The 25772-nt window shown below is 44.3% G+C and overlaps 2 protein-coding genes across 5 annotated transcripts in view; both read left to right on the forward strand.

Moving 5' to 3' along the window:
* Nucleotides 1-29: 29 nt before the first annotated feature.
* On the forward strand, nt 30-6862 carry TYW2 (tRNA wybutosine-synthesizing protein 2). Its single transcript, XM_026674758.2, has 7 exons — nt 30-154; nt 734-902; nt 2146-2344; nt 3590-3740; nt 4433-4542; nt 5681-5838; nt 5998-6862. Exons 1-7 carry the CDS (start codon nt 81-83, stop codon nt 6463-6465), a joined length of 1329 nt encoding a protein of 442 aa, XP_026530543.1. The 5' UTR covers nt 30-80; the 3' UTR covers nt 6466-6862.
* SYTL4 (synaptotagmin like 4) overlaps nt 5708-25772 on the forward strand; it is a 37054-nt gene continuing 16989 nt past the window's right edge. The window contains exons 1-8 of one of the 4 annotated variants that reach the window (XM_087972403.1): nt 5708-5838; nt 18598-18733; nt 19772-19987; nt 21132-21241; nt 22000-22114; nt 23253-23366; nt 24584-24689; nt 25234-25318. In XM_087972403.1, the coding sequence (XP_087828529.1) occupies nt 18627-18733; nt 19772-19987; nt 21132-21241; nt 22000-22114; nt 23253-23366; nt 24584-24689; nt 25234-25318 (853 nt within the window). In that variant the 5' untranslated portion in view covers nt 5708-5838; nt 18598-18626. Of the gene's footprint in view, nt 5839-8613; nt 9069-12639; nt 12792-18597; nt 18734-19771; nt 19988-21131; nt 21242-21999; nt 22115-23252; nt 23367-24583; nt 24690-25233; nt 25319-25772 lie in introns of those variants that run through there. The other 3 variants (XM_087972401.1, XM_026674762.2, XM_087972402.1) reach the window with 3 other exon arrangements.

Genomic DNA, 25772 nt, shown 5'->3' on the forward strand with positions numbered 1-25772 from the left:
TCCCCCCGGAAGCCCTGGCGCTCACACTTGAGTTCCGCTTCCGCGCTACTGCCGTTTCTCTTCGGTGTCGATGGCTGAAGATGGAGGTCGGTGCTTCGTCCTCTGGCGGCACCGCGGCTCTCGTTACCGAGGCTCAGTTTACTCAGCTTTTCAGGTGTGGAGGGCGGATTTCTAGGAAGGGGCGCGTTGGGATGCAAGGATTTTATTTGCGGGAAGGTCTTCTTTCTTTAAAACCGGTTCATTTCCATCTGCACCCCGAATCAGTCAGTCAGTCCGTCAGTCTGTCTGTCTGTCTGTCTGTCTATCTATCTATCTATCTATCTATCTATCTATCTATCTATCTATCTATCTATCTATCTATCTATCTATCTATCTATCTGTCTGTATCTACAGATCTCTATCATCTATCTATCTTATCTAATTATACCTGTCTGTCTGTCTGTCTTTCATCTACCTACCTATCTAATAATCTGTTTATCTCTATATCTCTGTCCATCCCTCCTGGCTTTCCTGTTTTGTAGCTATGCCATGAAGAGTTTCCTTGTGAAGTCCTGATGATTTCTCAGGCTGGCCACTTGGTTCAAGTTGATGAAGCCAGGTCCATGTTCACTTTGTTGTTGACTTAATGTGGTATCACCCTTAAAAAAACAGTCTTGCATTCTATTTTGGCCCTTCTCTGTAGCAGTAGCAATAATTCTCTTCAGGGATCCTCATGAATTGGTTGATATTACAGAAAACTCTTGAAGAAAGAAGGGATTTTGAACTCCCTTTATCGAGTGCAGAAACTTCCTGATGGGACCACAGCATTGCCTATACTTGGCCAAAACTTCACAGCGCAGCACCTACAACAGCTAAAGGAGAGCATACCACATGGAAAGGCCTGCGCTCTGACATGGATACATGTAAGTCAAGCTGTTGCGAAGAAGTCAAGTTTTTTGCCTAATTCTTGACTTATCTCTGAGGCTGAAAATAAATGCAAGTAGTCCTTGAATTGAAACAGTTCATTTAATGACTGTTCCAAGGTAAAATGGCACTGAAAAAAGTGACTTATGACTGTTTTTCACACTTATGACTGTTGCACCATCCCCATGGCCATGTGATCAAAATTCAGACCACTGGTTGAGCTTCTTCGATGTAGCCGTGGGTTTGGATTGGAACTAGTGCTGCCACTGTCTTAACTGTTCTGATGTCACAGAAGGGCTGGTTTTGTGTAAGGTAACGCTTTGGGAACCACTGGGATTTTGATTAAAACATTCAAATTATTCTGCCTTTTGAACCTTTCGTCACAAGTATCCAATAGACTAAAACACATGAAGAACAGTTGCAGGAACTGGGCATGGCTAGTCAAGAGAAAGACCAGGGATGACATGACAGCAGTGTTCCAATATTTGAGGGGCTGTCACTGAGAGGAGAGGGCCAACCTGTTTTCCAAAGCACCTGAAGGCCAGACAAGGAATAATGGATGGAAACTGAACAAGGAGAGATTCAACCTGGAAACAAGGAGAGATTTTCTGACAGAACAATCAATGGAACAGAAGTTGCCTTTGGAAGTTGTGGGAGCTTCATCAGTGACAGAACAATCAATGGAACAGAAGTTGCCTTTGGAAGTTGTGGGAGCTTCATCAGTGGAAACTTTCAAGAAGAGACTGGACTGCCACCTGTCAGAAATGGTATAGGGTCTCCTGCTTGAGCTAGGGGTTGAACTAGATGACCTACAAGGTCCCTTCCAACTCTGTTATTCCGTTCCATTCCATTCTTTATATAGCTCAGATGTATACCTAAGATAACCAAGATCAGAGAACACCTAGGACCCCATAGAGCCTTAGTGGCGCAGTGGTTAAAGTGCAGTACTGCAGGCCACTTCTGCTGACTGCTGGCTGCCTGCAATTCAGCAGTTTGAATCTCACCAGGCTCAAGGTTAACTCAGCGTTCCTTCCTTCTGAGGTGGGTAAAATGAGGACCCAGATTGTTGGGGGCAATAGGCTGACTCTGTAAACCGCTTAGAGAGGGCTGTAAAAGCACTATAAAGCGGTATATAAGTCTAAGTGCTATTGCTATACAGCTAAGATATTTAGAAAGGATTTGAAACAGAAGCAAGCTCTGTGTTTCACCAAGGAAACTGACCCATTTCTTTTTCTTTCTTAGAATCCTATTCCTTCGAAAGCAGTTATGGTATGTTCACCTGTTCAGAAACTGCACAGTGAGCTACAGCACCTCATGTCAATCTATGGTGCTACATGGTCAGAAGAGTTGGAGAAAGATCTGCCACGGTCCTGGCAGAGGCATGGGGACCTTGTTCTTCTAAGTGAAGATTGTTTTAGAGCAAAGCAGTGGAGAGAATTTGGTAAAGAATCATTTACTGAGTTGGGCGACTATAGAAATCAAGTCAATTGAACAAATAGATAAATAGTAAATATAATCTTACAGTGGGGGAATCCCTGTTCAGCAAAAGCAAACTTTCATTCCTAATCTAAGATTGATATCTTTGCAGAAAGAAACCGTGGGGAAGTGCAAGTTTAAAATAGATAGAATGCAGTTCAATTAATTTGAACAGAGGCAGTTTTTTTTCTCTCATCATAAATGTTAATTCCCTTTCCTTGTTAAGGTTAATATTTGTTATTTACATAGTACTGACTTGGTGCTCAGGATTTCACGAAGATCTGGCATGCTGGATCTTTATTGCATGGGATTTAAATAAAAGAACGAGATGGAGGCAAGGGGCAACAAGAGAAGAAGATTAACTGCAATAGCAATAGCACTTGGACTTATATACTGCTTTACAGTGCTTTACAGCCCTTTCTACACGGTTTTACAGAGTCAGCTTCTTGCCCCCAACAATCTGGGTCCTCATTTTACCCATGTCGGAAGGGTGGAAGGCTGAGAGTCAACCTTGAGCCTGGTGAGATTTGAACTGCAAAATTGCAGGCAGTCAGCAGAAGTAGCCTGCAGTATTGCACTCTAACCACTGTGCCACCATGGCTCATGCAATTGCGTATACTTGAGCTGAATTATAATGATTGCGCTTAATAATTGCTTTAAGCCATGGTTTATTCAACATTGGCTTGTTAAATAATCCACAGTAGGTTGAATTCTTATCGCACATTAAACTAATGTTCAACAAACCACATTATAGCTGAATATATATTCAGCAAAGTCAGTACAAAGCAAATAATATCCACATAGCTCAAGGGTCTTCAAACTTGACAGCTTTAAGACTTCTGGACTTCAACTCCCAAAATTCCTGAGCTAACATGACTGGAGGAGGAATTCTGGGAGATGGTCCACAAGTTTTAAAAGCTGTCAAGTTTGAAGACCCCTGACATAGGTGATAGAAGTCAATCTGAGCTGATTTCCTAAAAGTTAAACAGAGTGAGTTCTTGAATGGGATCTAACTAACCACAATGACATATAATACAAGAACTGCCAACTGAAGATTATTCATTTGATGATATGATCTCTCTTAGGAACTTACCCCTAAAATAAATACCAAATGTCGGTTCTTAAACATGTTACAAGAGACTCCTGGTTGGTTTTGGTATAACTGAACAACATTATAGTGAAATATAATGTCCTTTGCTCTCTGTTCTAGGCCAAGGACTTTGGCAGGTGGTTGCTGATGCTTTGGGGTCCCGGCGTTTAGCCAAACGGGGGCGAGTGCAGACGGATTTGTTTCGCTCTCCTGCTGTGACCCTGTTGCTGGGTGAGGATGGTTGGGTTGAACAGGTGGACAACGGAATCAGGTAAGGGAGAAAAGGTTCTTCTGTACTCCTCTTTTCTTCATTTATACTTGAATAAGGGAATCACACGAAAGATCCTAGACATTCAAATTTAATCGAGAAAGTTGGTGGTGTTCAATAGTGCAGTATACAGAATAATAGTCTTAAATTACAGGGAAGCAGATTCTGCTTGAAAGTCAGATGAGAAAGTCTCCATGATTGAGTATTTTGACTGGAAACTAGCTAGATTTCCTGTAGTGGAGATCTTAAAGCAGATAAGGCCTGTTAAAAGTGCCACATTGTTTTCCCTATTCATGAGGTTTTCCATTTCCCATACTTTATCCACGTTTTACTCTGGATATGAAGTTATCTGATTTTTGTTAGTCACTTTGAGAATTGTGTTTGCTGGACAGGACAGAAAGATCTCGGGTAAGTTGATAATGTTTCCAAAACAAGCCAAGATGAACATCTGCTTAGTTAATCTAGGCTGCCCGTTTTTTGCTTCTATCTGGGCCATGAGCCTTACAGATTAGGAAAGCTGAGCCCCTTTCCTCCATCTCTTCCTCCCCTTTCTTTTATTTAAATCCCATGCAATAAAGATCCAGCATGCCAGATCTTTCTTAGGCTACAAGTACACAAGTTAGGTTAGTTAAGTACACCTCTCGGGAAATTTAGGGTGGATATCTAGTCTCCTGCATCTTTGTTTTTCTCCACAGATACAGCTTTGATGTGACCCAGTGCATGCTGTCTCCCGGAAACATTACTGAGAAGCTACGGATAGCCTCCATGTTATGCGCTGGAGAAGTAGTGGTGGATCTGTATGCTGGTAAATACTGCCCTGATAAATAGCAGAAACTCTCCTGTTGAAATCTCAGTTTGGTTAGAAAGTGTTTCTGAATTGCAAGGAATCTTTGAAATGCAGAATCAATGGGGCTGTTTGGATTAGTTAAAGACCGAGTGTGTTGGTTGAGTTTAAACACACCTTGTTAAGCTGTGCTTACTTTGCGGAAGAAACCACTGCTGGCAGATTGACGTGACATGCAAAGCAAGTTTGGTGGAAAGGTGAAGACGCTGGCCTGGAAACCAGGCAAATGAGTTCTAGTTTGGCCCTTCAGCACGAAAGCTGGCCAGGTGACTTTCTCTCAGCACAACCTACCTCACAGGGTTGTTGTTGTGGGGAAAATGGAAGGAGTATTATGGAATGTCTCCACCTTGAGTTAATTATGAAGGGAGCTGCCAAAGGATGGGTAGATAGGTGGGAGGAGGCAGGCCACAAATATGACGTTACTTGCTCCAATCAATTCTTTTTCCCGCGGGATCAGCTATTAAGAGCTGCTAGTGCTTCAGCGGTACAAACAAAAGGAAGAGGAATGCTTGGAAGCAGCAGACCGCTGTAGGAAGTTAGCACCCACACATCACCTAGAAGAATGAAATATTTTGAGGAATATTAAAAAGGCAGAAGATTCTATTTCCCTGGATGAGAAATGGAGAAACATGTTTTTTCAGAGGGAGAAAGCAGCCCCCACCTTTCTTAATAGCCCTCAGCAGACGTCAGCACTTAAGAGATAAAGAGATAGATGGCTCTATTCATAGGTTAAGCAAATACTGCAGGCCGAAATCCATTCACGACAGGATATTTTGAAATTCCTCAGCCCTCAGCCACAATAGGAATTGCCCAACACCCCTTCATTGCATCACTCTCAGAAACTTCAACCAAACTTAGCTCAGACAAACACCTAGAATTTGTACTTTGCTTATAGAGCCAGCTATGACCCCTACGTAACCCCTACATGGCCCCATGGGAGTCTGACAACAGCCAAGAGAATACATGTTCTTGCACAGGAAAAGGAAGTTCAAGTATCAATATTTCTTCACACACTGCTTAAACAAAGCTTAGAAGGGTGTCAATCAAGGATAATGTAACCACATGGACACGGAGCTCATTTTGTCTGTCTTCTCTCCAGGGATTGGCTATTTCACTCTGCCGTACTTAATTCATGCTGGTGCTGCCTTTGTCCACGCTTGTGAATGGAATCCCCACGCTGTGGAAGCTCTTAGGAGGAACCTGCAGCTGAACGGCGTTCAGGATCGCTGCCACATTCACCAGGGGGATAATAGGAAGGTGAGTAGAAAAGGGCCTCAAAGTGAACCCTGAAACTTTGCCTGCCTGAGACTTCAAAGAGCCGCCGCGGTTCTGAGCAAGAAAGTGAGCTAGGAAGACAAATCAATGCTTTGATTTGAGAAGATGTTTCCTCTGCTCTCTCTCTCTCCTTGGCTGGAGGTTGAACTACAGGATGTGGCTGACAGAGTAAACCTGGGATTGATCCCGACGTCGGAGGAAGGGTGGCCAGTCGCCTGCCAGGTCTTGAGAAAGGACGTCGGAGGGGTCCTTCACATACACCAAAACGTGGAGGCGTTTCCAGGAAAGGCACCCGAGTTATCCCAGCAACTGGAGAAGAATCAATCACCCAAGCAGCGTCCCACCCAAGCAACTTCCCGTGTCCAAGAAGATCGCGTAGCTCTGAAGGACCACGATGTTCTCCAGAAGGTTGGACAATCCTTCACAGCTTCAGCCAAACAGGAATGGCAGGGCTGGGCAGAAGTCACGGCGACACGGATCCAGGATTTGCTTCAGGACCTGGACAGGAAACCTTGGAAAACCCAAATCCTGCATCTTGAACATGTGAAATCGTACGCCCCTCACATAGACCATCTCGTCTTGGATCTAGATTGCCGGCCGCTCGAGTAACGTATGGGGAATATCTTCTCTCGTACTCAGGGGATCTTGGAAGAAGCACATTCTGGATCTTCTTCACAAGCTGCTTCCTGCTTTTTGAATCCTGAAGTTGGTGGCTGGGAGTGTCACATAATTTTGGGGGTTTTGTGAATGCAGTCAGAACTTTAATGAATCTTGGCAGGGACTGAACATAAGTAGGTGATAGAAGTGATTTGGGCAACTAGTTGATGCCTGCTGGGTTCTACAAGATAAGCCAATCCTTCAAGCTATAAGCCAATCCTTCCAGAGCTAAACTATTTGCTGGAGGTTCTACATCATATCGAATAACTTGGCTATCATAGATGAACCTGGTTCTTCCCTATGGTGTCTGCAAAAGAGCATAGGAATTATGGGAACGATTACAAACCACGTAAGCTAAATCCAGCCATTCACATGAAAAAACATTTCTTATTGCCATTCTTGGTTGACTAACCCAGAATCATGCATTTTAAATTAAGCTGAAAACCATCGGATCTTGGCTCCCATGTCTGGATTCACACAACAGCTAGATATAAACAAGTCCATGGTGGTTTAATTGGCCTTGTGCCACAAGATGAGTGGCATATAAATTAAATAAATCAACAAGAAGCCAACCAAATCTGGTTTTTCAGTGAACGAAAGCAGGCATAGTTCGTGCAATAACTAACATTGTTTGATTCTAATTCCTTCTCTCCTTTTGTGAATGAGGAAGACAATTGCATGGTAAAACTGATCTTTGGGACAGCCTTAATCTAATGTTTATCTTCCTCCTAGATAATAGAAGCTGCAAACACCTAGTTAGGGCGATGTCTGTGTTTAGTTTAAAGGGTTGTGGTTGCTGCATTTTTTTTAACCAGAGCTGAGAACTAATGCCCAGGGAAAACATGTGAGTCATATTAGCTAGCCTTTTGTTTGTTTTGTAGGCTACCACCTTTATCACCTTTTCATACCAGGTTTGAACTACAGCACAGTTAGATGAAAAGTCTTCAGTTGCTGATATGCAAAAAGGCAATATTATGATAGAAGTACTGTGTGTTAATTGTTTTTTTGAGCAAAGTATCAATGTAATTTCTATTTGTAATTCTAATGAAGAAAGTTGGAAGTTACTCTTTTTTTTTTTTAAATTCCTTACACTTTCCTCCTTTTTCTCCCATTTTCTCTCTCTCCCCACCCCCCCGGGGTTTTATTAAATGTCTACAGAAGGTAAAACATAAAATATATACAGGACAATATATACGCAAGAGGAGAATGAAGCTACCTGTACTTTTAAGTCAGTGGCTCAGTGGCTAAGACGCTGAGCTTATTGATCAGAAAGGTCGGCAGTTTGGTGGTTCGAATCCCTAGCGCCACATAATGGAGTGAACTCCCGTTACTTGTCCCAGCTTCTGCCAAGCTAGTGGTTCAAAAGCATGTAAAAAATGCAAGTAGAAAAATAGGGATCACTTTGGTGGGACGGTAACAGCCTTCCGTGCTCCTTCCGTGTTTAGTCATGCCGCCACATGACCACGGAGACGTCTTCAGACAGCGCTGGCTCTTTGGCTTTGTAATGGAGATGAGCACCACCCCCTAGAGCCAGAAACGACAAGCATGTATGTGCGAGGGGAATCTTTGCTTTTTAGTCCTCATTTTACAACCACAACTGAGCCCAACATTTATGTTGCTAAGTGAATCATTTATTAAATGAGCTTCACCTATTTTATCTCCTAGTGAGTGGTGGGCATTGCTGGAGAAACTCTAAACATGATTGTTATCCCTGCTTTTGGTGACGGAGAGGAAGAGGAGGAGAAGTAGAGAGAACAAGAGGAAAAGGAAGACAGAAAGACGAGAGAAGGAGGAGAAGGGAAAAGGGAAAAGAAGTAGAGGAGAAGAGATGGAAAAGCAGAACAAGAGGAAAAGAGGAGGAAATGAAGGAGAGGAAGAGGAGGGAGGAGGAGGAGAAGAGAGAACAAGAGGAAAAGGAGGACAGGAAGATGAGAGAAGGAGGAGAAGGAAAAGGGGAAAAGAAGTAGAGGAGAAGAGAAGGAAAATCAGAACAAGAGGAAAAAAGGAGGAAATGAAGGAGAGGAAGAGGAGGGAGGAGGAGAAGAAGAAAGAACAAGAGGAAAAGGAGGACAGGAAGAAGAAGAGGAGGAGAGAGGAGGAGCAGATGGAGAAGAAGGAAAAGAGGAAAAATAAAGAAGCAGCTGAGAGAAGAGATGGAGAAGAGAGAAGAACAAGAGGGGGGTTAAAGAGGAGGGAAAGAAGGAGAGGAAGAAGAGAGGAGGAGAAGGTGAAGGGAAGGAAAAGGAGAAGAAGAAAAAGGAAAGGCGGCGAGGGAGCCACCCAAAGGATGCCCCGCGGTAACGGGGACAATGACGCGATCGAGGCCGCCCGGCGCCACCGCCTTTCCTGAGCGGAGCGCGGCGCCTTTAAGCCGGGGACTCCGCCTCGGGTCAAGGCGTGTTTGCGGGGCTGTTGCTGCTGCTGTTTGTCCCGGATTCGCGCGGCGGGATCCTCGCGGGGAGCCGGCGAATCCCCGGGGCGCGGCGACTTGCAGGTACCCCAAACTCTTCCCCAACGCCTGGCGCGCTCGGAGTCGGCGCTCCGGACTTCTCCAAGTAGGCGCCTTTCCTTCCTCCTCGGACCAGCCCTTGACTGCTGCTTTTTCAAGTCCCGGATCCGGCTTGGTCCGGGGAGCCGGTGCAGCGGGAGGGTTTTTGGAAACGAAGCCCTGGCCTGCAGTGATTCCCCCCCGCCCGGGTTTCTACCTTGGCTTTTGGACCGGTTCCGAATTGGGCTGGAAGGGAGCGAATCTGTCTCTGCAGCAAAGTTTTGGTTGGGTGGGGTGGGGATCGATTGAGCGAAGTGGAGCTTAGTGTGTGTGTGTCACTCTGTGTAAGCTCAGAGGTACAGGTTGTGCATGTGTTGGGGGGTGTTCTTCACCAACTTCCCAAGAACTGGAGTATTTCTTCCATGAAAGTCATTGCAAGAAACGGGTTTCAGCATTTATATACTTTTAAAAATCCAGTTTAGAATTTAGATATAGTTTTAAAATTTAGAAATGGGTTTAGAATTTAAACATGGCTTTATAATTTAGATATGGCTTTAGAATTTAGATATGGGTTTAGAAATTAGACATGGATTTAGAAATTAGACATGGGTTTAGAATTTAGATATCATTTTAAAATTTAGATATGGGTTTAGAATTTAGATATGGGTTTAGAATTTAGATATGGGTTTAGAATTTAGACAAGGGTTTAAAATTTAGACAAGGGTTAGTGTTGGGAATTTGACCATAACTCTGTACATTACAATCACAAATTGTACCGTTAACGATACACATGTATATATGCAGGTGGAAATTAAATTTCAGCCTTCTTTTTGACACTGCTTTGGAGTTTGCGACTGAGATCCCTTGAGCCACAAATCATGTTTAGTGAAGCATGATGGCTACATTTGCCATGCCAGCCGGAATGTGTAAGGGCATTAGAGCAATTTATTTAGAGAGTATGATTTATGTGGCGCATGGAGCATGTCTTGGAAAAAGGAAGTCAGGTCAACTGTACTTTTGGAAATGTGTGGTTGGGTGAGGTTGTGTGGAGAAATTGTATTGGATGACCTCAAGCAGGTATACTTATTCTGAATTTAGGGGCATTTTGTGCATGCTCAAGAACTGCAGTTTAACATTCTGCAAGTGAGACTTAGTTTATTAATTTTCATCCCACCTTTATTATTATTTTTATAAACAACTCAAGGTTGTGAATACACACAATGCTCCCCCCACCAGTCCTTTTCCCCCCATACCAACAACCCTATGAGGTGGGCTGGGCTGGGAGACTGGCCCAAAGGTATCCAGTCGGTTTTCATGCTAAGGCAGGACTAGAACTCACAATCTCCTGGTTTCCAGGACAGCACCTTAAACCCAGTAAGCTTGAGCCCCAGAACAATTTAATTAGCTACGTATTGGTTTGCTTATATGCGGGTTAAGACAGTGTGTTTGCTCCTAGCTGTTGTATTCAATGAGTGGCTTGAGGATAACGCTTATGATGGGTGAAGCCAATTCTGGTTTGTTTACTGAACAGTTGCAGGAACTGGGCTTGGCTAGTCTAGGGAAGAGAAGGACCACGGGAGACATGATAGCAGTCTTCCAATATTTGAGGGGCTGCTACAGAGAGGAGAGGGGGTCAGGCTATTCTCTAAAGCACCCGAAGGCCAGACAAGGAACAATGCTGAAGAAAGAGAGATTTAACCTGGAAATAAGGAGGAATTTCCTGACAGTGAAAACAATCAACTAGTGGAACAGAAGTTGCCCTCGGAAGTTGTGGGAGCTTCATCACTGGAAGCTTTCAAGAAGAGACTGGACTGGCATCTGTCAAAAACGGTGTAGGGCCTCCTGCTTGGGCAGGGGGTTGGACTAGATGACCTACAAGGTCCCTTCCAATTCTGGTTTATTCTTGCGGTGCTCATTTCAGTATCCCAAACTAGTAAGGTGACAAACCTAGCTAGAGGTAATCCTCAACTTACAACAGTTCATTTAGTGACCATTCATAGTTACAAAAAAAGCATCTCATCACCGGTTTTCCACACTTATGACCGTTGCGTCAGGGAATCAAAATTCAGACACTTGGCAACTGACTCCTATTTAGTGACGGTTGCAGCGTCCGCGGGGGGTGTGTGTGTCACACAATCCCCTTTTGCGACCTTCTGACAAAGTCAATGGTGAAGTCGTATTCACTTAACAACCATGTTAACTAGATTTAACAACGGCAGGGATTCACTTAGCAACGGTGGAGAGAAAGGTCATAAAACGAGGCAAAGCTCCCTTTAGAAATGTCTCGCTTAGCAGCAGAAATCTTGGGCTCAATTGTGGTCATAAGTCTCTTTCTGTAGAGATATTAAAAAAAACAACCATATCTTCGCAATAATTGATAAGTATCCTGCCTGTGATTAATTAAACACACGATTAATCCACCCTGGCCAGGGGTGGACTTCAAAAAATTTAGCAACCGGTTCTCTGTCTGGTTGCTGGGTGGGCGTGGCCATGGTGGGTGTGGCCTAGTCGGCCTCCTGCACTACTCTGTGTGTGTGTGTGTGTGTGTGTGTTTTCACCCTCATCAGTCTCTGGAGGCTTTCTTCAAGGCTGGGAGGGCCAAAACAGCCTCGCCGGGCTCCGGAGGCTCGAACCAGTAGCAGCCCACCTCCTGACCCTAGCTATTTTACACAACTAATCTGGCAAACCCTTTTGCACTACTACTCTTTTGCATTTTAGCATTTAATGACACAGTTTTAAGGATTGATATTATATTTAGTCCAGGTGTAACTGATAGATTGGATGCCCAATTGCGATTTTAATATAGATTGTATCTGTTATTTGTGACTTTATCCTAGAATTTTTTAATTTTTTTTTATTTTAAACAACAAACATAAACACTAAACATACAACATTAAATAAAATCTTCTTTCCATTATACAGTGTCTCGGTTGGTACATATCTCTTGTGCACAATATCAACAGACATTTCATCCTGTTTTTATGTTACAATTCATGTTATATATAGCTACTATCCGCTTAGTATCATACTATTGTCAAATCATTATCAGACTGTAATTACAAATTCCTCTCATCTTTATCGAGCAAGATTCTGCTATTATAAAGCCTAATTTATACTATCATTCATTTCCAAGTAATTGAACAGGATATCATATTATAGTAGTCGCTTAGAAAGGGGGGGGGGGGGGGGGGGGGGGGGGGGGTGGGGGGGGGGGGGGGGGGGGGGGGGGTTTTTGGGGGGGGGGGGGGGGGGTTTGGGGGGGGGGGGGGGGGGGGTTTTGGTGGGGGGGGGGGGGGGGGGGGGGGGGGGGGGGGGGGGGGGGTTGTTGGTTGTTGGGTGGGGGGTTGGGGGCATGTCATTACATTATTTTATCTTAACTGTTTGAACTGGATATATTTCTGGAGGGTTTTTATTTGGTCTCTGACGGTAATAAACTTGATTTGATTTGTGGTCGTAAGTCAAAGACTAATCAGTAGTTCCAGCTTTCAGAACTAACTTGTTCCTTGGAGCTGAAAGTGTCTTTGTTGTGCTTTGTGTGCTGGCCCTTTTAGAGAGTGGAGAAAAAGAGAGGTGGAGGCTTTTTTCCCGGACTCTCTCGAGCACTGTTTGTCTTCCCAGAAGTCAGAACAGAGCATTTTCTTAGTGCTATTCATCTTTTCCTGAGAAAGCCTGCAGACAGCTGAACTGGGAAGTGTGTGTATGTCAAAGATAAACACTGTACAGTATGCCTGACACTGGGCTGGAGAAGGGGAGGAAGTTGAAGCCAAGTTCAGAAAGAGCTTCTTGAACGGTTGGATACATTTTCTTTGTCTCTTTTTGTGTTTGGTTCAAATTTGAGGCTCAAGGCAGGATTACGAGGATATTTTATGGGCGAAGATGGGTAGAAATGCTCGTATTTTGCAAATGTTTTGCATGTGGGGGGAAAATGAACCGGGGTGTGTGTGTGTGTGTGGCCATTTTATTGCAAAAACCGAGGTGGTGCTTTGTTACCGATTTATTATTTCAGTCTGCATTTCTGATTCTCATTCTTTGTGGCTCTATTGTCCAATTCTGGGTATCTTAAGAACGTTCCTGTTATATAGAGTATACAGCATGGAAGGATGTTGCTTGTGGGTGATGGCTGTCATGTTGCTTTCCTGTCTCAATCCTACTATTGTGGTCTGAATCCCACCTGGAAACGTGTTGATATTGCTACTGACGAGAAGAAGTTAAGCTAATCTTCCAGCATTGACTGAGCAGGAAGGTTTTTGAAAGGGGATTTGTTCTCCAAGCTTCCTGTTTAGCTCCTGGACTAGAAGTGGTATTCAGCAGGTTCTGACCAGTTCTGGAGAACCAGTAACGGCAAATACCACCTCTGACTGGCCTTCCCAACCCCTTCTATTCTCTGCCTCCTGAGTCCCAGCTGATCGGCTGGGTCCTCTTTGGTTGTCCTGCACAGGAGAACAGAGCTGGAAAGCAGGTTAGTGGGGTGGGGAGGGAATGGAGATTTTGCAATATCCTTCCCCTGCCATGCCCACCAAGCCATGCCCACAGAACCGGTAGTATTTTTTTTTTAATCCCACCATTGTCCCGGACGTTTGGTTACCAAACTAGGTAACATCTTCAGTGGGGTTTTGGAGTAAAATGTCTTGTTCTGCCTTTCTTCCGTTTATATAGGTCTCGTGTAGTGTTGTGGTTATTGGGTCATGTGACTGGTTGTTCACGTGGCATGAAATTTAACTGGGGAGGTGGCCGATTTTGTCATTGATCGGACATTTGGATGGTCCAATTCCTTATAGGTTCATACACTGGTTCTAAGTCCATTCATTTATTAATGGATCAATTTGTAGAGTGCCAGGCTTCGATGAATTCATGTGCATGACAAGTTTTGGCGTGGCTGGTGACTTTGGTCTCGTCCCACTGGAACCGCTGTTGTTCGTTGTCGGCCTGGCTCGGCATTGTCGATGTGGCGTGACTTCCTTAGCAGGAAGAATTATGTGCTACTGGTGGAAATGTGGGGTGACTGCTGCTTTTGACGGTTTTAAAGAGATGTGATAAGACTATCAGTGTCTCCTTGTTGTAATGGTTTTACACATATCCATGCAGAACAAACCACAAACCAGACAGACGTAGGAGATGTGAGCAAGCCATCTTGGTGTGCAGCTGTGGGCAACAGGATGCTGAATTAAACAAGCTTCTGACCTGGTTCCCTAGCACTCTTTTTTTGCTTCTGGAGACACTCTAAAACAGGAGAAGTAAATTTGAACATCGGTGACATGGTGTGGGATGCAGTGGTTCAGAAGTTGGATTAGGAGTGGGCCTATCTGAGTTTAAGTCAATAATCCACCTCGTTATAGGGTGGGAATAAAATGTTATCGTGGGTTACAAGAGAGATTGGGAATGATTAAATTAAAAAAACCTTAGAGCCGAGGGTGGTGCAAAATATTTAATTTCGAGCCATTGCAAGTGCAAAAAAAAAAAAAAAAAAAGTGGAAAAACCTGTTTTAAGCGTGAATCTGCTGATGTTGAACGTAGAGCAAGTACACTGAACATTTGGAAAGGGTGCTTGAAATCCTTTCAGACTGTTATAATTCATCATTTCCACCTTGCCGGGTGGAGTCTGGGCAACCAAATAAAGCTGAGTGTTTACTGGCCGGATGCCCTTCCTGTTGCCAGTGCGGAGTTTTGTTCAGCAGATACATTCTCAGTGTGCCCAGAGAGAGAGAGAAATACCTGCCTCTACCTAGGATTGAACTCACAGCCTCCTGATTGTGAGGCAAGAGATCCACCTCTAAGGCCACCGCACCACTGTTTTGGACCCTTATAATTAACCCCAAACAATTATATCATTCTTCCCTTGGAGAGCTTTCTCTCAAACGTGGGGCCAGCATGGTCTGTTTCCCATCAATCTTCATCTTTGTTTTGGAAAGTAAAATGTCAGCAGTTCACCCTGATGTCATTTTGAACACCTAAATGTGACTGTTTCATAGGGAATTGGGCAGGGATGGGATTTTACCGGTTTGGACCGTTTTGGGCGAACCGGAAGTTAAATTTGCATCTGGTTCGCCGAACCAGTATTTGAACCAACCGGCTGGCCCCACCCACCCACCCCACCCCTCCCAGGAGTTTCCACGTGGCCCATTTTTGATGCAGGTAATTGCAAGCATGGAGGCTGTAGGAGGAGGGAAAATGGGCCTTCCAGAAGTCTGGAAACAGGCCTGTTTCCGGCTTCCGGAGGGCCTCCAGGGCCTGGGGGAGGCCATTTTCACCCTCCCAGAGCCCCGAGGGAAGCCTCCGGATTCTGGGGAAGCTAAAAAACAGCCTTCCCGGAAATTCCAGTAGGCCACCTCCACCATGGCCACACCCACTCAGCAACTGGGCAGTGAACCGGTTGCTGGGATTTTTGAATTCCCCCCCTTGGAATCGGGGTTAACTGGCTCATTTGAAGTTCATTTGAAGTCTGACTGTGCTTTATGAACTTTTTAAGTCCTTGCAAGGCATCCCAAATGCTAACTCTTTGGCCTTCCCTCCCGCTCCAGTTATGGTCTTACACACAATTTTGTATAGTTGCAACTGGAGAAGGCTGAGAAACTCTGCTAGAAGCAAAAATATTCTCTTAGCTGGTTAAACCTCATTTTTTCCCCACTTCTTAGCGACTTGGGGGTTGAGGTGGGCAGGGTCCCTGATTCGTATTTGGACTGCTTGTTATCTCTTTGGAAACTGCTCCAACAAGTCTGGGCATTTGGCTTCTGTGCCAGCCCATAATTAATGCTCCTTCTAACTGCCAGTCTCTGAAGAGTTGTGCCCGAAGCTGGCTCATTGAAGTCGGGTGGCTTGGCGGTTGAAATGGAATGTTGGGTTGAAGACAAAAAAAAAAAAAAGGATGTGGATAAACTGGATTTCTTTTTTTCTAGGGGCATTTTCTTGGCATCTGATTGTCAGAAAACAAAAGGTTGGTTGAGTAAAGAATGCTTGGAAGACTTTGATGGGATCACAGAGACTGAGGAGGTCCTTGGTGCTCCCAGAGCTTAGTTGCTTTTCTTGCAGATATTTCATAACCCCAACTAGATAACATCATCAGTGCTAACACTAGACTTACATGGTCATGTTACCTAGTTTGGATAATGAAACATCTGCAAGAAAGCAACCAAGGACCTATAGTCCTCCTCCTCTCGCAAACCACATTCCCTTCTAACACTGATGATGTTACCTAGTTGGGTAATGAAATGTCTACAAGCTCAAAGAGCACCAAGGAGGTCACAGGCCTTCTCCTCTTCCTCCTTCTCCTCCTCCTCTTTTCACAAACCACATTGCCTTCTAGCATTGATGATGTTACCTAGTTTGGATAATAAAACATCTGCAAGAAAGCAACCAAGGACCTATAGTCCTCCTCCTCCTCCTCTCGCAAACCACATTCCCTTCTAACACTGATGATGTTACCTAGTTGGGTAATGAAATGTCTACAAGCTCAAAGAGCACCAAGGAGCCCACAGGCCGCTTCCTCCTCCTTCTCCTCTTCCTCCTCCTCCCCCCCCCTCTCTAAAAACACTGCTCTCTTCTAGCACTGATGATGCTATCAAGTTGGGTCATGCAAATATTGGCAAGAAAACAACTAGGCTCTTGAGAGCACCAAGGGCCACTCAGTTCAGTACTGAGCTACAAATCTTATCAGTCTGCTTGGAATAGACTCATTTCTAGTCTGCCGTAGCTGGGTTCACACATTACACGGTGAGCCACACACCGTGCTTGACCGAATGTGGTGGCTGAGCTTGAAGTCTTTGCTGATGTGGGTTTGTCTGTTTTTGGCTTGAAATGATCAGAATCAAGTTCATAGGGCTGGAGAAGAACCTACCTTTGACTTGGTCACTTCTCTGGATCTATATATATATATATAACTGCATGAATAGTTATTATACTTAATTTCCTAATGTTCCAATCTCTCCTGTGCCCTATTACCAGCTGGCATGTACTGTAAATCAGTCAAGGGCACGAATATTTTACTAGTTTCGAATGCCGAGGCGCCCAAGTTTTTCTTCTTCTTTAAAGTAGCTATTTATACTCGAGCTGTTATCTGGCAGAACCGGATTCTCTAGTTTTAAAACTTTGTCGTCCATATCCCTTGGACTTCTTCTCCCCGCCATACCCCCCGCCAGCAAATAATACAATCTGTCTTACATTTGAATCTCCTCGGAAGGAAGTTTCCTTGTTTCCTTTGAATCCTATTGGCTCATAACAATCTCAGTCACAATGGTGATGTAACTGAAAAAAGTGGCCTTGGAGAAAGAAAAGACCGGAGTGATAAAAGGGAAGGAAAAGATTTATTGAAATAGGTGGTGGACAGCCTTTTAAATCCCTCAAAATGCCCGATGAGGGAGACAGCAGGAGTAGCAGCCATAGAAAAGTAGGTATCTCCTTAGAGAAGAGATGGGGAAAAAAAATGCATCATGGCTGGCAGGCATGTAGCCTGTGCAGGGTGGGTAAAAATTGATGGTTTTTTTTAAAAAAATAAAAAAATATTGAATTTTTTAAAAAATTGAATCGGATTTTTTTTTTTTTACTTTTATCAAATTTATTTCAATAAAATGCTTTTGGAATAAAAATCTACCTAAAGATAGTTTTCTATTTAAGATACATTAATAATGTAGTTTATTCAGCGTGAAATGGAGCTTAGTTATGTAGCATGAGGCTGTACATTTTGCAATATTTACATTTTTGGTCAACTCACTCAATGAATCCAAGCTCTGCAAGCTGTGATAACGTGCGCTGCATTGATGCATTCGCACAATTTCACAGCAGAGTCATGACAGTTGCTCTTTAAAAATTATGATTTAAAGCTTGGTTTAAATCACGAGTAAAAAGGCTTGACTTAAATCAACTCAATGTAAATCATAATTTTTAAAGAGCAACCGTCACTTCTGCTGTAAGTCTAAGTGCTATGGCTGGCTTCCTTCCTTCCTTCCTTCCTTCCTTCCTTCCTTCCTTCCTTCCTTCCTTCCTTCCTTCCTTCCTTCCTTCCTTCCTTCCTTCCCAATGCTAAGAATGCAGTATTGCAAGTGAACACTGCCAACTGCCAGCAGTTTGAGTCCCATCAGCTCAAAGTTGACTCAGCCTTCCATCCTTCGAGGTCGGTAAAAGACTGTTGGGAGCAATAGGCTGATTCTGTTAACCACTTATAGAGGAGTATAAAGCACTGTAAAGCGGTATATAAGTCTTAAGTGCTATGGTTATCTTCCTTCCTTCCCCTCCCCTCCTCATCCATCCCAGCTCAAGGATGACTCAGCCTTCCATCCATCCAATGTAAAATGAGGACCCAGATTGTTGGGGGCAATATGCTGACTCTGTAAACTGCTTAGAGAAGGTTGCAAAGTGCTATGAAGCAGTATATAAGTCTAAGTGCTATTGCTATTCATACGGGTTTTTTTATAGAAAACTTTATTAGAGATTAAAAAAGAAAAACACTATGTACAATACATCGAATACAACCTTAAGTTGTAGACAAAATCTATATATACAAATACATAATAAATAAACATATAAACATATGCTTCTAATCAACAAAGATGGTGTGCTTTTTTCTTGGTAATATTCATACGTTTTTAAATGTACATATTTTCTAGAGAAAGGAGTGGATTTCCAGTGATTGACGATGGAGGCGATAGACTTGTCATTTCTCTCGGAGGTGGAGAGGGACTTCATCATTCGGGTTCTCCAGCGAGATGAGGAACTGCGGAAAGTGGAAGAGAGGAGAATTAGGTGAGGAGTTGGCTCACATGGGATCATCACCCAGTGTTGATAAGTGGGGGGAAAGAGACCCCCTGAGTGTGTTGCCGTCCCCAGTTGAGGACACTGAGATTGAAACAGATGGTCCTTGGGGGCAGGAACCTCTCCTGTAGAAAATCTGCCCTACTTTTGTTCTTCAGAACAGCTTGACTCTGGTAAGCCAAGTGGTCCAGTCCAAATACCTGTGTGATGACCCAAAGGGCGTGGCACAAAGGCAACACAGTCAGATAATCAGTAGGAGTCCCTTTATCAGCTCCAACTTTGCCCCCAATGTCTTGGTTACCTTCTGGCTGGAGAAAAACTCTCCCAGGAACAGCCTTTGGCTGCAGAGAATCAAGTCCAAAACATGGTCAACAAAAACTGTAACTATAAGTCCAATCAAGGCAAGATGAAGTAATTAGTCAGGCAGGGCAGGAGCAAGAATTCCAGATGTGAAGGCATGGCAATAACTCAACATGGTTGGGAAGACGCCAGGAACACAGATAAGCAAAGTCAACACAAGATAAATACATGTTCGTTCCCAGCAGCTGCCGCACTCAGCATGCATCTCTTTTAAACTCTCATTCCCAGGTGTAGCTAATGAAGGGAATCAGGGCCCTTTCCTCCCCCATTAAGCATGCAATCCATGTTGCTCTCTTCTCTGTTTCTCCCTCCGTGTCCTAAGATGAAGAGGGGCTGGGCCTGGGTCTTCCTCTGAACTCTGTCTCTCTTGTTCTACCTCTGCCCTGCTCTGCCCAGCTGGACTTTGCCCTTCCCCAGTTTCTTCCACAGCAAACAGAATCACACTCCCACTCTCTGTCAGCTGTTCGTCTTCCTCCTCAGATTCAGATTCTGACAGGGGCATGACAACCTGGTTATCATCTTCTTCCAATCTTTGAGGCTCTTCCTTCTACTCAAGCTGAATCAACCAACGTCTGGGTCTTAAATTAGATGAGCCATATGAGGAGCCACACCTGGTGCCCATGAGGAGGTCAACCCTTTTCTCTCTTCTTTTCCCTTTCTGCCCAACAGGCGTCTGAAGAATGAGCTGCTAGAGATCCGGAGGAAAGGGGCCAAGAGGGGCAGCCAGCGGTACAGCGAGCGGACCTGCGCTCGTTGCCAGCAGAGCCTGGGCCGGGTCAACCCCAAAGCCAACATCTGCCGGGATTGCAATCACCTGGTTTGTCGCGACTGCCGCTCCTACGACGCTGACAGCTGTTGGCGCTGCAAAGTTTGTGCCAAGGAGGCGTAAGTCTGCTCCCCCGCTTTGCATGTTGCGACTGGGGTTGTGTTCTTGACCCAGCTCCCCAAACATGACAAAACCTCTGTAGTTGAAGCAATGATTCATTTATTAGGCGCGCCAGCAGCCCTGGCAAAAAGTTTCTCTCTCGCTACAAGCTAACAAGTCTTATTCATCTCCGCCCCCTGCCTTTTATCCCCAGAGCTAGGGTGGGGGTCTCGCTAGCAGCGGTGGCTTTTCCGTCCCAGGGACCGGCCCATTGATTTCCACTGATCTCCTCTCCTCTCTGCCTTCCGAACTTCCGTGTGTCTGGCACTGGACCCAGCTGTCCCTCTTCTGCCTCATCAGCCCCTTCCAGACCTGGAAGCTGTTGACTTTCCATCTGAGGGCTTCTCTCTCTCTCTCTCTCTCTCTCTGGAGGGGCCAGTGACTGACAGGTCACCACAAGAAGACAAGACTCAAGGGAAGAACATGTGCTCCGAGACCAAATCCCAGTTTTGAGAGATATGGCAGCACTTAATCACCTTGAGGCTCTGGGCTAAATAAGCATAGGCAAATTTCAGAGGAGTGGACTTCAATTCCCAGAATGTTCAGTTGTGGCCGTGTTGGCTTTGGAAGTCTGGGAGATGAAGTCCACTTCTCCTTCCCATGGAGCTTGGCTAGATGGACAAGAGTTCTCAGGTGATTAGCACCTACATAAGATGGACAGCCCAAGCTCTGCCTCTGTCTCTTTCTCTCTCTGACAGCTCCATTCCCTCTTCTCCCTTGGAGCTCTCAAGTTGCCCTAATGCTGACCCTGTGGCTCCCATACCTTCTTCTCCTGCTGACCCTGTGGCTCCCATACCTTCTCCTCCTCTGATTTGCTGTTGGAGGGGCTGGCGGCCAAGAGGCCGCAACAGGTTGTATATACCTTGGGATTCTGTACACAACTGGGACTATCCAACCATGGCCCACGTTAAGATGTGTGGACTCCAACTCCCAGAATTCCCCAGCCAGCATGGTTCATTTCACCTAACGCGCTGTCGTACTTAACAGATAAACAGATAATCAGAGTTGGAAGGGACCTTGTAACCCAATGGACTTTGGGATGGGGGTGCAGATTCATGTTCTCAGAAGTGATTGCTGTTCTCTTCCCTGCTTTCCCACCTGCAGGGAGCTGAAGAAAGCCACTGGAGACTGGTTCTATGACCAAAGGATGCATCGCTTTACTCCTCGTCTGGGCAGTGACATCATCCAGATGTCTCTTCGGCACAAACCACAGGGTCGGGCGTCTTTGTCGCAAGGCAACTTCTGCCTCTGGTTTTTAATTAGAACAAACGTTCTGTCATTTCCAAGGCTAAGTAGTTATAATTTCTCCCTGCCCGTTCCTTCAATGCCCCGAGATATTTTCCAAATAGAGATCAGGATGTTGTCAGCTGGATTCCATCTGAAGGCAACCTGGTCTTGCAGCATTTACTGTCTAGACCAGGGTTTCCCAACCGTTGGCAACTTTTAAGCTACGTGGACTTCATCTCCCCAAATTTCCCAGCCGGAATCCAGACATTTTTCGAAATGACCATCAGAGCATTAGTATTTCCTATATTATTATTATTAACACGCTCTGATGCTAAGGCGTTTTACTCCCCCTCCCCACCTGAAAGGAAATCTGTTCCAAATGCAAAACACAAGCAGAGGAGAGGAGTTTCAGTTTCAGTTTCACAGCAGCAACCAGATTTAGTACAGAACAGTTGAGCTAAGCCATGCCCAGGCTCCTTGCTGTCTCCTTGCTCGCACAGCAAATATTGTTTCAGTTTCCAAACAGCCCTCAACTCTCTCACACATTGATAGGACACAGATGAATACTGATGGATGCTGGTAGGCAGAGGCAGAATTTTTTTCCTCTTATTTTCCTCCCCCAAAACTAAGCCCAACCACATAGTTTCATAGCAAAGCACGGGTATCTAGCTAGTATTTAAATAAGGACTTATTTGGTGTGGTGTCTGTGCTGTATGTTGACACTTCTTTTCCTCTGGTCATTTAGCTAACAAAAGAGAGACAACGAGTCAAGTGCTTCTTCAGAAAGCTCAACGCAAGGATCCCAAAAGTAGTTCTGAAGTGCCCCCGAAAAGTCCCCAGCAGCAAAGCAAGGAGCACAGGTGATTCTTCCTCCCTGCCTCAGGGCTGCAGTGAGATCCATTGTTTCTTTCACCCATGCTCCAAACGCATGAAATAAAGATTTCAGCAGGTCTGTGCCACTGCCAGCCCATCTGCTAGTTATTCATAGAGCTAAGCTGTCAGAGTGTTTGCAGCGTGACTGCTATTGTGAGACAACCCAGGAGCAAAACACAGCACACACAGGCTTAAACATTTAACTGGTTTATATACAAGACATGTACAGAAATATACGTGGAAGGCAAATACCTTACAAGCAGTCAATCTTAACTCTACATGGAGAACTCTGCAATGGATACAGGACACAAGGAGAGAAAAACACGCCCTGTTAATGGCTGCCTTTATGTAGACACCTCTTAAAGAGGTAAAACTTTGTGTACCCATTCTTCATCTTAAAAGGGCAATATCCATGCTATGCTGATTCATTCTTATTGCATCAGTCTTATATTGTATCAGCCTTACATTGACTGGTCAGCTCTTAGATCAATACCTTAACATAAGCTGTGGCTGCAGAAAAGTATCTTCAGAAGCAGGAGTAATGGTGGGAATCTGAATCGTGCTTTTTTGATTGATAGTTTTTCAGAAAACCCACATCTCTAATTGTCAAGATTCAATGAATATAAAGACTTATATGGATGGAATTTGAGGGAGCCACAACAAAAAGTTTGGACATTCATCTAAGTCTATCAACTTGGTTCTGTTTGAGGAATAGAAAAGGAATGGATTGCATAATAAGTGCTAGCTGGAAAATCATATTGTAGAAATATTTCTCCAGAATAATGAAGTTGGAAGGGACCTTGGAGGTCTTCTAGTCCAGCCCCCTAGGGACAATGGAGAAGACCACAAGTAGATGGCTACTCTTGTACTTCATCAAACTTGAGATGTCAGAACAAAATCAAGGAGTTTACCAGTCAGCCATCTCCAACCTAGTTCTCTCCAGATGTGGTTAAAGGAACCGCTTCCAGCCATCTCAGCTAATAGGAAGAGATCTGAGATGAGTAGCTCAGCAACATAGGTTCTCTGCTCCCTGGCTGATAAAGTTGCACAGAGTTTTTGGACTTTGTTCATGAGGACCTGGATTCTTTTTTTTGCTGTTGATCTAACTAGGTTGTTCTCTTCCAGCTTGATCTCTGATTCCTCTGAGCTACGGGATCCAAAAAGTGACACAGAATCAACTGAGAATATGAGTTTGGATGGCTTGCGCCCAGCCTCTGGTCCCACTTCTACTCGATCTAGGTCAGAAAGACCTCTGAGATCTTGTCAGTTAAATTTTTTGAGGGGTACAAGGAAGATTTGATGAGCAAGGGCGTGGGACAGACAGACAGTCATTGTACTCATAATTGTCTCCTGACATAGATAGACCTGTGTTCATACCAACCACTAAGATAAACTAGTGCGATTCAGCCAATGCGGTTTGCAATCTGGGCTTGTCGTTTGAGATATTGTGTAAACCCGTAACTTTGTGCTTTATTCTGTAAGTCAAGAGTCTTCAAAGTTTAAGACTTGTGGACTTCAACTTCCAGAATTCCTGAGCTAACATGACTGGTGGAGGAATCCTGGGAGTTGAAGTCCACAAGTCTTAAACAGTGGTGGGATTCAATTTTTTTTTACTATCGGTTCTGTGGGCGTGGCTTGGTGGGCGTGGCAGGGGAAGGATACTTCAAAATCTCCAGTCAGAGGTGGGATTTGGCAGTTCTCTGAACTACTCAAAATTTCCGCTACCAGTTCTCCAGAATTGGTCAGAACCTGCTGAATGCCACCTCAAAGCTATCAAGTTTGAAGACCCTTGTCGTAAGTGATAGCTTTGCATGAAGATAATTGCACTGTAGTTGGATTCACACACTACATTAAACCATTGTATGATTTACTTTGTGGCTTAGCATCTTGGAAATTTGCAAATCCCGAAGACCTAAAATATTATTTGATCCCATCGAATGAGTTTGGAAGCCATGAACACGATGGATGAGTTTACCGGACTGTCCATGAGATCAACCACAAATAAAACATCCATTAGTGTGTGCTGCAAATAATAGCCATATGTGACTAAATTAAATGCATCCTGCTTTAACTACATGATGCTTTAATTATGCAAATTTAAACAAATCTTTGTCAGCTTTGTTAGCTGAAAAGGAAGAGCTAGTGATTTTCTTCTCTGTATGTCCTCAAGTAGTTACTTTTTAAAGTTCTGCTGCTTCCCTGTTGTGTTGTTAACTTTTTGATCTTGCATCTTCATGTCTGGTATGGCTTCTAATGAATGTCTTGGGATCATATTATGTTGGGGAAGCAGGAGACAAATCATGGCAAGCAAACAAAAGGAGATTTCTTCATGTCCAAGATAGAATGAGGGCAGTAACCTGATGTTCTGCTGGAAACGTCTGGTCCCCCTAGGAAGCTAGGGACTTGGTTGGATCGTTTCATCTGGTGATCTTTGTTTTTTTTGTTATTTTTTGCAGCCCTCGACAAGAAAAGACGAACACTCTCAGCCCACCGGCGTCCAAGGTCTCCAGCCTAACCCTTCCTGCTGGCTTTAAGGAGAATCCCCACTCCGATTCAGATAGTGTATGTTTACTGATGCCTGAAGAGCCATTCTGGTGGTCTTCTGTGGAGAGAGAGAGAGAGAGAGAGAGAGAGTGGATGCGTTTTGGAGAAGTCCAGAAATCTCTTCTTCCAAAATGCTATATCTGAATATTGGAATAATATGTTGCTTGACTCATACTTTTGAGTACAATAAGAGCAATTGGGATCAGTAGACTGCAGCTACGCTCGTTAAAAGTTGAATGTGTCTCTGTGCAACAGATTCATTTTGCATTTCAATTTGCGATATATAATAGTAATGGCCCAGTTTATTCTACTGTCACATCAAGTTGTAGGAGAAGAGCAGCTTGACTGAAAGGCGGAGTTAAACACGTTCTCAGTTTGGAGTCATTGGGTTCCCACAAGAGACCTCAGTCCAGCTCCCTCTCCCCCCCATGAATTCCTTTGACCCTTTAATGAGCACCAATTTAGCTTTGTTGATCAATCAGATTCTTACGTACTTCAGCCCTTTGAACTCAGCGAGTCTTCCTGTCAATGTGAACCTGACACGAGTTGGTTTATTCCCTAGGAAGCACTTCGGGGGACTGCAGTTTCAGCAGATGAAAACGAAGTCTTGTTCAAAAAAAATCCAAGGAGAATTCAAAGGCCGTCAGGTAAGATAGAAAAGGACTGTTGGGCGGGCTAAAGAGTTGGGCTTTTAGACTGCCAACGTCTGTGTTCAGCTCCTGACCCAGCCATCAGTTTTCATTGTTGGTTTCAGGTCAGTTGTTTTTCCACATCCAGTCCTATCTTCCAGGGTTTTGGAGTGAACATTTGGATGGGGGGAGGGAGGACCTGTGTAAACCAGCTTTCTCCAACTTGATGATCTCCAGGTGTTGGTATTGGACCCACAACTCTCAGTTTTCTTAGCCATTAAAGTAGTTGATGGGGATTAGGTTGGGGAACTGAAGAAAGCCATCAAATACTCTTTGGAGGAAAGGAACCATCAAGTACCATGCTTTGGAGGAACAAGTCTAACCGTGGGCCATCTTTTATGAAAAAGTATATATTGCATCATTTTCCCCCCATCTAAAAGGCTTCCGGTGCAAGCACTTTTCATCAAAGCAA

Source organism: Notechis scutatus, chromosome 10, assembly GCF_049901735.1.
Source record: "Notechis scutatus isolate UNSWTSFEM ecotype Mainland chromosome 10, rNotScu1.2, whole genome shotgun sequence".
Classification (NCBI taxonomy): Eukaryota; Metazoa; Chordata; class Lepidosauria; order Squamata; family Elapidae; genus Notechis; species Notechis scutatus.